Source organism: Neophocaena asiaeorientalis, unplaced genomic scaffold, assembly GCF_003031525.2.
Source record: "Neophocaena asiaeorientalis asiaeorientalis breed wild unplaced genomic scaffold, Neophocaena_asiaeorientalis_V1.1 scaffold204, whole genome shotgun sequence".
In the NCBI taxonomy this organism is placed as follows: Eukaryota; Metazoa; Chordata; class Mammalia; order Artiodactyla; family Phocoenidae; genus Neophocaena; species Neophocaena asiaeorientalis.
Window position 1 is genome coordinate 282,672 of NW_020173922.1, and position 12,221 is coordinate 294,892.

At 42.1% G+C, this 12,221-nt stretch overlaps 1 protein-coding gene and 1 pseudogene across 3 annotated transcripts in view; one reads left to right on the forward strand and one right to left on the reverse strand.

Moving 5' to 3' along the window:
- Positions 1-2,796: 2,796 nt before the first annotated feature.
- On the reverse strand, positions 2,797-4,102 carry LOC112404402 (protein N-terminal glutamine amidohydrolase pseudogene; annotated as a pseudogene). Its single transcript, XR_003004086.1, has one exon. The product of XR_003004086.1 is annotated as a protein N-terminal glutamine amidohydrolase pseudogene (transcript).
- A 4,450-nt stretch (positions 4,103-8,552) lies between these two features.
- The window catches only part of SEC24A (SEC24 homolog A, COPII component), a 60,796-nt gene continuing 57,127 nt past the window's right edge, over positions 8,553-12,221 (forward strand). The window contains exon 1 of one of the 2 annotated variants that reach the window (XM_024752291.1): positions 8,553-9,106. In XM_024752291.1, the coding sequence (XP_024608059.1) occupies positions 9,010-9,106 (97 nt within the window). In that variant the 5' untranslated portion in view covers positions 8,553-9,009. The remainder of the gene's footprint in view (positions 9,107-12,221) is intronic. The other variant, XM_024752290.1, reaches the window with a different exon arrangement.

A 12,221-nucleotide genomic window follows, 5' to 3' on the forward strand; every position in this document is an offset into this window, starting at 1 on the left:
CCAGTCCCACCGCTGAATGCTCCCAGAACTGGGGCCTGCTCCCCATACACGCCTGAAGGGGCTGCACGGGCGGCGGGCCTAGGCAGAGAAGGTAACACCGGTTCCTAGCGTGGGGAGATTATACGTGACATGATTTTCTGAAAAAATACATTTTCAAAGTGCACCTGTTTCTTGAGTTCAACAAGTAATTTACAAAATGTAACTATGAGTTTTAAACAAGACTGTCTTGACCCCAGCCGTTCTTTGCTCATGGATGTTACTTTTCTTAAATGTATTTAAATGGGAATACTTGGGTGCCTTGAATGAAAGTGGGATGATAGCACTTCCAAGATTGCTCTTAAGCCTAGGATTCTAGGTGATGCGGACAGAACAAGGAGGTGTTTGGGGACTGAAGCAGAGTTATTCGATAGATTCCCAACAAAGCCTATAACTGGCTCAGCTGGATCTCCCCCTCTTTCGTTTCAGCCTCAGGAAATGCCTTACTCTATTGGTCCTCCCTTTGCACTTGTCATTCTTTCTGCCAGAACTGCTTCCCCAGATCTCTCCTCTCCACCCAGCTAACTCCTACACACTCTTCAGGTCTCAGCACAGATAGCATTCTCATCAAAGCCCCCCTCTCAGACTTGGTTAAGCCCTCTATTTCAGGTTTCCCCAGCAACTGTACAATTTACCTTATCATTGAAGTTATCTTGCTTATAATTTTACAATTAAATATGTATGATTATTTATCTAAAGCCTCCCCCAACAGGCATTCTAGAAACTTCCTTAGGTCAAGAACCATATCTGCCTTTCCTCTCTTGAACCCGTTTTCAGTGCTTGGCATACAGTAGGTGCTTAATACATATGAGCAAGTGATTCATTCATAATATGAAGGACTCCTAGGTACATTTTTGTCCTCAAGGGGTTAAAGAATTTCCCTGGAGTCCATTGGTCTAGGTGGAGGAGCCTGCTGTTCCAGTCTGGGTTCACCTCTATTCTCCTTTCCACTCACCAAGTCTTAAATTCAGTTTGGTTTAATAAATACTTTTAAGTAGCTTGAGGCCCTTCACCAGGCTCCTCAAGATTACTCCACAGCTCTTTTCCTGGATTGCCTTTCTCTCCTGATATCCCTGGCATTTTAGTGACCCTTTAGATAGAAATCTAAATTATGATTCCTGCTGACTTCAGCAACAGATTGTAAATCGACTAGGGATGGGGGAATGACAATAAGCAAGACAGTCTCTTCCCTCCAGGGCCTTTCAGTTTGGCGGGGAGATGTGTTCGTTCACAACTAACTATAAAAGAAGGTAGGAGGAGAGAAAGGATAGCAAAGTACAAACTTATGGTAGGGGTGAGGAAGTGGAGAGGCAGGAGATATCAGTGTTTTAGGAGAGTCTAAAGGATACATAAGATATTTACTCCCAATCTTTTTGAAGATTGTTATTCTTATAAAAATAATACTTAGTCATGGTTAAAAAGTTTGGAAAATCCAGAAAAACATAATGGAAACAAAAATCGCCTTCTGTCACACCTCACAGATATAACCAGTTTTATAAGATTATAATCATACTATGAACAGTTTTGTAAAACATTTAAAATTAAAAACATTCCCATGTAATTAAGTATTCTTCTAAATCATGAATTTTAATGGCTGCATATTTATTTATTTATTTTTGTCTGCGTTGGGTCTTCATTGCTGCGCATGGGCCTTCTTTAGCTGAGGTGAGCGGGGGCTACTCTTCATTGTGGTGCACGGGCTTCTCATTGCAGTGGCTTCTTTTGTTGCGGAGCATGGCCTCTAGGTGTCCGGGCTTCAGTAGTTGTGGCTCACAGGCTCCAGAACGCAGGCTCAGTAGTTGTGGCACATGGGCCCAGTTGCTCCACAGCATGTGGGATCTTCCTGGACCAGGGCTCAAACCCACGTCCCCTGCACCGGCAGGCAGATTCTTAACCACTGTGCCACCAGGAAAGCCCAAGAGTATAATAGTTAAGAGTACAACCCCTAGCTATAGACTATGGTTCTAACATTGAAGTTTCAGTTCCTGTATATGTAAAATGGGGATTAATATCCAGCAGGGATAATATATCATAATGAGAGAATAACATTCTGAAAGGAATAGAGATGGGAAAAACATCAGGCAAGTATTATGGTTTGACTAAATAGCTTTTGACTGGACTACCAGGGACCTTGACTCCCAAACTGTAGAGCCTTTCAGAGGTTCTGAGCAGAACAGGAACATGGTCAGTCATATTTTTGAAAGTTTGCTCTGGCAGCAGTGCGTGGGTTGTATTGGAACAGGTCAGGACTGAAAGCTGAGATCAGTGATAAGACAGCTGCAATCACAGAGGTGAGAGGTAACGTGGGGCGGTGCTGGGTCAGTGGGAGCAAAGAAATAGGGAGTCAGACATGCTTGATTACATGTTGGTAGCAAAAGTAAAGGAAATACCAAAGTTCAAAGTTTTAACTTGGATTAGTGAGTCTACTTCTCTCTCCACTACAACCACCTTACTGCAGGCCACCATCATCTGTGGCCTGGGTTACTGCAACAACTCTTCTTTCCCCATCAGTCAATTACCCTCACAGCTGTTGCACTGATTTTTTTTTAATGGACTCATCTTAAGGCATGAATTAGATCAAATTACTCTGCTGTTTACAATTCTTCAATTGCTTCCCAAAGTCTGTAAACTCTTTACAATGCCTTATAAGGCTCTTGCTGCTCTGCCTCCTGTATTTCTCGAATTTCACCTTGTGCCATTCTACCTTGTGCACCACAGCAAGCTCATTCCTCCCTCTGGGCTTTTTTTTTTTTTTTTTAATTTAGGTCAATTTTATTTAAAAACATATATAAATAGGCCAAACAACACTTAAGCCTGAGAGGGCTGCAATCTTTGCTAAGAACAGAATGAATGGTCCAGAAAGACTAATACTTATTGCTGATTGAGCTCACAACGTCAGCCCTCTTCAGGCAGCAGCACAGTCACTAGCAAACATTTTACGGGCACCTTTTATGGGCATTAGAGATTCACAGAGCAATGGGCTACAGCCCTACCCTCAAGGAGCTTACAGTATAGCTGGAGAGACATGAACCATCCAAAACAGACACAAAGTCCACACATTTATCATAACAAAAGCAATTACTGGCATAAGTCTTCACATTTTTTAACAAAGGAGCAGTAGGAATATCTGAGCAACTACATCAAGTTTCAACCTGATATACCAAAATAAGATTGTTTCTATCTATTCTTTTGTTCACTTATGCTTCAACTCAATTGAATTAAAAGAGGAAAGCATAATTCCAAGCCAAATGTACCATCATAACGTTTGCTGTCTCAGATGAAGGGGTAGATTGTTCACGTCCTAGAATTTCTCCATGGCACTACATCCAGAGGTCAAGTTCAGTAGTTCTGACTGCCAAACCGATGTACAAATTCAGACAGTGAGTAGACGGCTCCCCATCCCACCTCAGGATCCATACTGATAAAATCATTCAGGTTCATTTTGGAATCTCCAGTCTCAATGCAGGGATATGATGGAGGAGGTTCTCTCCAGTTCCCACTGGAGTCTTTCATGTGAGATCGGTCAGAAGCAAAGTTCTTCAAATATGAATCTGCGCGGATCACTCTAAATTTCCTTCTGAACTGTGGATGGATGTCCTCATCAGACTTAAAGGCATCTTCCACATAAGTATCAAAGGGGCAGGGAAATGGCAGGACAGTGTCAAGATCATAAATGAAGCTCTGTCCTCCACTTGAAACATGAAGCAAGACAACATGGTAATCCCAGATCACAGGTCCATCTCCAGATCTTGCCTGTTGTTTCCAGATAGGTATCATCTTCCTCTCATTAGATATGAAGACAGCATAACACTCTTCTAAAGGATACTGGTCGTGGTTTTTGATGTATTCACAGAGCTTCCAAATATTTTCTTCACAGTAGCAGCTGTTGTAGACACAGGCGTCCCGCGGGGGGCTGGCCGGCTGGTAGTGGGCAGCTGCGGCGGCGGAGACGTCCCCTTCCATGGCGGGCCTCGGCACAGGCCTGAGGCGAACCGACTGGAAGAGCCCCGCGGGCGGGCTTCAGCGAAGGCGTCGGCGCACTACGCGCAACGTGGGTTCGCGGGGCGGAGTGCTCCCTCTGGGCTTTTGTGGGTGCTATTCCCTTTGCCCAGTGTCCTTCTCCACACCTTCTCCCTTTGTATGGGTAGCTTCCTCGTCCTTTAGATCACAGCTTAAATGTTACCTCATGTCCTAACCCTCCTATCCAAATCAGATCCTTGCCTCCTATTCTCTATCTCACTACCAATATCTCAACACTTATCAAATTCGAAATTTATAGATATATTTATTTACATTTTTATTGCATTTCCTCCACTGTAAACTCCACATAAGGAAGAGATCCTATCTATCCTGTTCTGTTTTTGCTTGGTGCCTGGCATATGGAAGGCATTTAATCAATATTTGTTGAATGAATGAATAAATCAATGAAAGAGCTGATGAGTAGAAAGTACAATGAAAAGATAGGTTTAAAGGGGAATTTATATCTCAGATCTCTGATACCATGGTGCCAGGTTGTGTGTAGATGGGGCAGGGACAGAGCGATATCTTTAGAGTTAGAAAAGGAAAAAGAGTTGGCATTTGATATTGTACCTCCAGTGCTACTCAGGGGCGATAGGGTCTGACCAGAGGCTGACACTATTTCAACTACACTACCAGGTCAGTATCAGATGGGACACAATGCAGCGTAATAGTTAAGAATAAAAGAATTAGAGAACAACATAGTTTAGAAACAAGTGCTAGTGGTGTGGTTTGGGCTACAGTTGCAATATGAACTTACAGAAGTGAATTAGTGAGGCTCAAAATATTCAGAATAGAAGATTGGAAGAGATGACGCTTTAAATTTATCCATTCAAAAATGTTTATTGAAAAAAAAAATGTTTATTGAATACCTGTCAAGTGTAAGGCCCCAAGCCAAGTGCTGAGAATACAGAGGTAAATAGGACACTGGCCCTGGGCTCTACTTTCTTACACTCTAAATAAGGAGACAGACATGAAATCAAAACGATTACCTTGGGCTTCCTTGGTGGCGCAGTGGTTAAGAATCCTCCTGCCAATGGAGTGGACACGGGTTTGAGCCCTGGTCCGGGAAGATCCCACATCCTGCGGAACAACTAAGCCCGTGCGCCACAACTACTGAGCCTGCACTCTAGAGCCCGTGAGCCACAACTACTAAAGCCCGCGTGCCTAGAGCCCGTGCTCCACAACAAGAGAAGCCACCGCAATGAGAAGCCCGTGCACTGCAATGGAGTAGCCCCTGCTCTCCGCAACTAGAGAAAGCCCACGCACAGCAACAAAGACCCAATGCAGCCAAACATAACTAAATAAATAAAATAAACTTATATAAAAAAAGGTTACCTTAGAATTGTCACGATATGTATAGAATTTTATTCCACTGAAGAAAGATAAACATAAACACAAGTATATAACAATGATGAGAAGTGCTATGAAGAAAAAAAAGCAGGGTAAGAGGGATAGAAAGTGAGCACAGAGGGTATGTTGTTGTATAGGGTGCTCAGTAAGGGCCTCACCATAAGGTATCATTTGACTAAAGAAGGGGTGAGAGATTGAGCTAGATGGGTGTCTTGAAGAAGAGCATCCCGGGTAATGGACATAAGTATTAAGGCAGACTTGTGCTTGGGTAGCTAGAGAGATAGCAAGTGCTGAGTGAGAGGGAGTGTAGAAGATGATGAGGAGAGAGAAGTAGCAATGTCAAGTCATCTGAGGCCTTGTAGGCTATGAGTAGGACTTTGGATTTTACTCAGAATGAGATGAGAAAAGCCATGCAGAGAAACTTTAACTTGATGGAGCAGGCAAAGGGAGCAATTACAGGTTTAGGGGTATAGGAAAATAAAAATGGAGTCAGTACTTAGGAGCTCAATTCAGCAGTAAGGATGGATGGGAGAGATTGAAACCAGTAAGACCATCCCAATAGCTCAGGTGCAAGATGATAATAACTAACCAGAGTGGGCAGTGAGAACTACATAAAGATGAAAAGTTTTCAAAGAAAGCAATGGGATTTACTGGCTTGGTGTGGGATGACTGTACTTGTAATGTACCTTCAGAGCTACTGACTTCAGATACAGACAGATGTCCTGTGAGAGGCAAATGAGGCCCGAGGAACTGTTCCTAAAGTGGAGCCACAAGAGAGTTTCAGAACAAACCTGCTGTTTGTAATTGAAACTAGTTCGTTTGTTTGAAATAGAAATAGAAAAAACCCCCAAAAAACTAGGAGACCTAAAATAATTTCCCTTATCCTGAAAAGTAAACAGGATTGATCCTGCTTATCAGCTGACAATTCAATAGTCACGAGCAGGCAGGCAAAGTGGACTTAGGCTGGTGTGAGCCAAAGTCCACTTCTGCAAATCAGCAAATTTTATTAGGGATGCATCTCCCTCTTTTGGGTCTAAATAAGTAATCAAGTTTAATGAAATATTCTTTGTACAGTGTTGTCTCCTTACTCAAACACTTTTGTGTCACTTATTTTGTTGTATATAATTTTCTTAAATAGGGTTGAAGGCTCTGAAAATAATGTGCAGAAAATGTGATACATAGATAAAAATATGAAGGGGCATATGCAGTAGAAGGGTCCTGTTGTTCTGAAAATCAGGATAAGAAAGTAGAATATATTACTGACATTAGCTTAGAAAAGTGTATGGTAGTGTAGGGTAGATATAAATAATTGACCAAAGAATATCGATACCCTTAACAACTGGTAATAGCACTAATAATTTTTCCATAAAATTTATGTGGCCAACTTAAAGAAGCCAGAGAAGGATTTGGTAATGTGTGGATAATATTTAATAGGAAAAGCACTTAACTGTTTAAATATGTTGTCTCACCTCAGTTATTTACACTTATCTTCCAACTATTCCTAAGGGTGTGCAGATGACAAATTATACGGTTTTCCTCAATATTTTTAAGCTGACTACATTGAAAATGTAAAAAACACTTGAAAGACTTAACCATTAATTTTGTTTCTTGTTTTTGGAGTGGGGGTGATAATAGCAACAGGGATACTTAGGGGTGGAACACATTTTAGAAGAAGCACTGTTTACTTATTAGCAAATTATTTATGTTTATTTAACCTGATTTAACCAGAGGTTATCTACTTTTTAAAATGGCTAATTCTTCTTCATCAGTATTTTTTTTCCTCAATACAGATATTGCTTAAACAGAACAAAGTCCAGAGAAACCTTGATTTAACCAAATCAAATTCCTGTGCCAAGGTCAACAAACCAAGATCATTTAAAAGTTGAATTAAAAAAAAAAAAGAATTCAACTGAAGCAAGTTTGAGACCAGGCCTAAGGATTTGCTCTTTTGAAGAGCGACGCTGACTTTCTGTCTGACCTCAGGGAGGTTCAGTTTCTGAGGTCTATTTTCTCTTTAAACCATTAAGAGGCTTGTGTTTGTGTATCTCTTCAAGTGTTCTTGGGATACGTGATTTGGGATTTGGTTATAGGGGCTCTAAGCTGAAAACAGTTTGACCAAAAGTATCATCTTCATCCTAAAGAAGTCTTGTATACTGTACAAAGGAGTTTAATTTTTCATACACAGCAAACACATTTTTACACATCTGAGGCAAATGATAAAAAAAGGATAAAAGTTAACATTTAGTTTTTTGAATTCTTACTGTTCGTTTTTCAGGCATCACACAGCAGTTTAGTTCTTACTCTTTTTGTATGTAATATAACATTTCATAATAGGCATTTGATATTAAGTGAATTAAGTAAGATGTATTTCACCCTTCACCGGTTTTGAAACTGTTGTTATGACATTTTAATGAACAGTACAAATCTGCAGTCTAAAGAAGGGCTTGATCATCAGCTCAGAACAGGAAAACCTAAGTATAATGAAGGTGGCTAAGATAACTACTGAGATCATTAATTATGTTGTCGAATCACTCCAGTTTCTACCTCCCTTTGGCCTCAAAAGTTAAAAAAAAAACTTCTACTTGCAAGAAAAAAAAAGTCTCCTTGACTAGAAAGGAAGTTTGAATGTTGTACCTTACTGCAAACTCTTAGAAGAGGAAATAAAACTGCCATTTAAATATGCTGTTAATGAACTTTGGCGTGACTATGCTATATGAATCAGCGAGTTTCAAAATTAAAATTACTTCTGAATCCTCCGGTCAAAAAGCAAAGGCCTCCTCTTCGATTTGATTACTCTGAACACATGTACATAATTAACCACTCCTTCTTAAAAAATCCCTTACAATTTACACCTGGAATATGATGATGAAATGTGAAATGAAATACTGCAACGAACATTAATCGGCTCAGCTACTCGGCACAGTCTCAGCAGAGGACGATGACGTCTGTCCTCTCAGGTAATCTTCACAAAAACTCGAGGAGAGGAAATATCATTCCCACCCCACGAAAGCTTCCACTGAAACCCTGACTGCCCTCACATCCCGGCCGTGCCGGCTAGATGACGTTCATCACGGCGGGGATTTCCGTATCGGTGACACACGCCACTTCCGGCCGACGGTGAGAGTGACGTGGCAGGAGAAGCCGAGCTCCGTCCTTCGGGCCGGGACACCCGGAGCTGTCAGGTGGCTTCAGGGCAGCCCTGCGGGGAAAGAAGAGCTCACCTATACCGGCGGCAGCTGCAAGGCCGGAGCCGGAAGTGCCACGTGTCCCGATTGCGCCTGCGCGGCCGGGGGCTGACAGGCAGTTCCGGCCAGGGCCTCCCTACGTCTCTCTCCGCTTGGCTGCTGCCTACCAGCCGGGCGTTCTCGGCCCCACCGGCCCGACTTCCAAGCCTCAGACCCCAGACCAGGCAGTCACCGCCGGCGGGCTAGGGAGAATGCGGCGCCATGCCTAGGGCTTCCTGCGCCGCCCTCTCTCTATCCCGCCTTCAGTTCTAAGTCGTTAGCCCCCTCCCTCCGCTTCCAGCAGTCGTCTTTCAACTCTCGGCTTGGCTCTGCCGCAGGCGCCAACCAGCCCCTTCCAACCCCGATAAACATCGTCGTCATGTCCCAGCCCGGGATACCGGCCTCTGGCGGCGCCCCCATCGGCCTCCAGGCCCAGAACGGGGCCGCCCGGGCCTCGGGGTCTCCCTACACTAACGGTAAGTGCTGCCCGGGGGTGGGAGGTGGGGACGGGGCGCTGCGGACGGCAAAGTTTGGGCCCCGGCTCGAGCTGACCTTTGGTTGCTGCCGCCGTCTGAGGGGAGGGTGACTTTTCTGCCCGTGTCAGGAACGGCTGGAGGTGGGAGGCAGAGCCACGGACACCGCGGCTCGTCTTTGTTTTCCATACTTATTTATTTATTCTTTCGTTCAGCACACAGTCGCTGAGCACTTGCTGTATGTAACGCCCTGGGTATATGCATGGGTGAAGAATACAGATTCGGTCCGTACCTCAGAACTGGCATACAAGGCTCATAGTGCCTGTTTATGTGCCTTTCCCCTCCTCGCCCCTTCACCCATGTCTTCTAGAGAGCAGAGTTTGGGGTCTGATTCATTTCGGTCCCGTCGGGCCTGCAGTGACGTGAGGGTCATACTCAGTGTGAATTTGCGGAGACGAATGGATGATTGTGCTTTGGCGAGACCTCCTTAGGGCCTGCTTCATCTCTCCCTGAACCTTCCCCGAATTGTACTTAGGCCCCCTCGTTCAGTTTTTCAGCTTTAGAAGGGGAGGATCTCCTGTTTGATTTCCAGAAGTCTTTACATCACTTGGAAAGTGGTTGGACACAAGTCTCTGAACCTCTGACCAGAGTGTACATGTGGCACTATAATTTGTCATTTGGTGTGAGGGTGTCTTCTAATTTTATACTCCTTCTAGGATTCTTTAAATTGTCATGTGTTGTGATTTGCTAAGTTTATTATAATCGTTATAATAAAGACAGATTTTCTGCCAACAGTTTGCGAAGTTACCAATTTACTTATAAATCTTTGGTTCTTGGAAACAAAACTGGTAGAATAATACTAAAATGCCTAAGTTGTCCATTGGAATCTAAGATTGCTGTGAAGTTCGTGAAAATAATCAATGACTAAAATAGCTAATTTACATTGTTTTTAGAGACTACTGTTTTCTTTACAAAGAAGGCTCTAAAAGACTTTAAAAAATGTCTATGAGTAGGCAGGTATGTAGGCAGAAGCAAGAATAAGTGGGGGTAAGCACTGAAATGGTGTTACGTTGAATCAGTTGTTCTTTTTCAAATTTACGGTAACATTATGTAAACTACATTTTATTCTAGGCTCTTTAGTTACATTTTCACCGAGGATGAAATTATTTTAAGACATTTCACTTTAAGGTCAAAACTCTTAAGCAAGATGTCATATGACTGTGGCTTTTTCTTATAATCTATAAATTGCAGTTTTACATGAGCTTTAAATGGCAAATCTTGTAAATATGCATGTAAACTTATATGTAAGTATATTTTTGATAATTTTGAAATGTTAAAGCAATTTAGCCACTGTATGTACTGTATTGGAGATATTGTCACTATGTTGATTTGATCCAGTCCGACAGACATTTGTTGCACACTTAAGTTCTGTCCTTAGGAATGTAAAAGAGAGTGAGAAAAGAGTCCCTGTATACAGGTTGCTCAGAGCCAATTCTGGAGTCAGATAGGGAAGGAAATCATAGGATTGCAAATATGTACCCCGACTTTTTTTAAAAAAATATTTATTATTTATTTATTTGTTTTTGGCTGTGTTGGATCTTTGTTGAGGCACGCAGGATCTTTCTTTGCTGTGTGCAGGCTCTTCGTTGCGGTGCTCGGGCTTCTCTCTAGTGTGGCATGCAGATTTTCTCTTCTGTAGTTGTGGCACGCAAGCTCCACGGCGTGTGGGCTCTGTAGTTGTAGCGTGTGGGTTCCAGAGCATGTGGGCTCTTTAGTTTGCGGCACACGGGCTCTAGTTGAGGCGCGTGAGCACAGTAATTGTGGCATGCAGGCTTAGTTGCCCCGCACATGTGGGATCTTAGTTCCCTGACCAGGGATTGAACCTGAGTCCCCTGAATTGTAAGGTGGATTCTTTATCACTGGACCACCAGGGAAGTCCGTAGCCCCCACTTTTTAAAAAATACGTTTCAAGTGTATAACATTATAATTTGACATCTGTATACACTACAAAGGGATCACCACCACAAGTCTAGTTACCATCCATCACCATACACAGTTGGCCCTTTCACCCATTTCATCCATCTCCCAACCCCCTTCCCCTCTGGTAACCACTAATCTGATGTTTTTGCACATCATCCTCTCTCCAGCAGACTCACACGGTTTCTAGCACATTTAAGGAATTACCAGTTTTATCGAATGAATATCTTAGAATTGGGTATTTTGCAGTTTAGTTCACTAAACACGTGTTAACTTGTTCATGGTGAGATTTGAACTCATTTTCTGTGGATTTGAACTCATTTCTGTGAAATTTTCTGTGGATTTTTGTACAATAGTATCAGCTAAAACACAGTAGAATATAGGGGGGGTTGATCACACAGCTAATATATTGTGGAACCTAGATTTAAACTAGGCAGTCTTATTTAACCACTGTTATTCAACTTACCTGGTAGTTATGCCTGAATCAAGGATCAGAACCTTCTCTTTGGTTTCTTTGTGTAGGTGGATACATATAATTAGAGTAAACATTTGCTGATATTTTTTGAAATTGCCACCTAACTTAGTTTCCTTTGGATTGTAATTAATATATGACCTGACCTTCACTTTTGTTAGTATTGAGTCCATTTCTTTGCTGTTTCAGTATCACATTTCATAAACGTCTTGTAGACCCTGAAATTGCTCATACCCCCACTTTGATTCTTAATATTTGCTCTTCCTCTTTGATTGCTTTCTTAAAACCCGTATGTCTAGTGACTGACCCACAAGCTGTTTTCATGCAGTAGCATCCATTTGTTGCACTTACAGTTTCAATTGGTAACTCTTTAAGTGATCAGAATGTATTTTGATGTGTGAGATCTTCCCCCCTTACCTTACTATTAAATTTATGTGAAAAGGTAGTTCATTCATTGTGTTCTTGTGACTGTTCAGTAGGTTTCCTTGAAGAAACTTGTAAAGTTAACCTTTATTTTGTATTCATTGAGATAGTGTATCAGAAGTATCTTTTAAGTTTTACATTCTAGATTTCATGAATAATATGTCAATCATTTTTATATGTCACTGGTTTCTAAAGTTCACGAGGTTCATTTTGAAGTATGTGAGGATCACCAGTACATGAAAATTT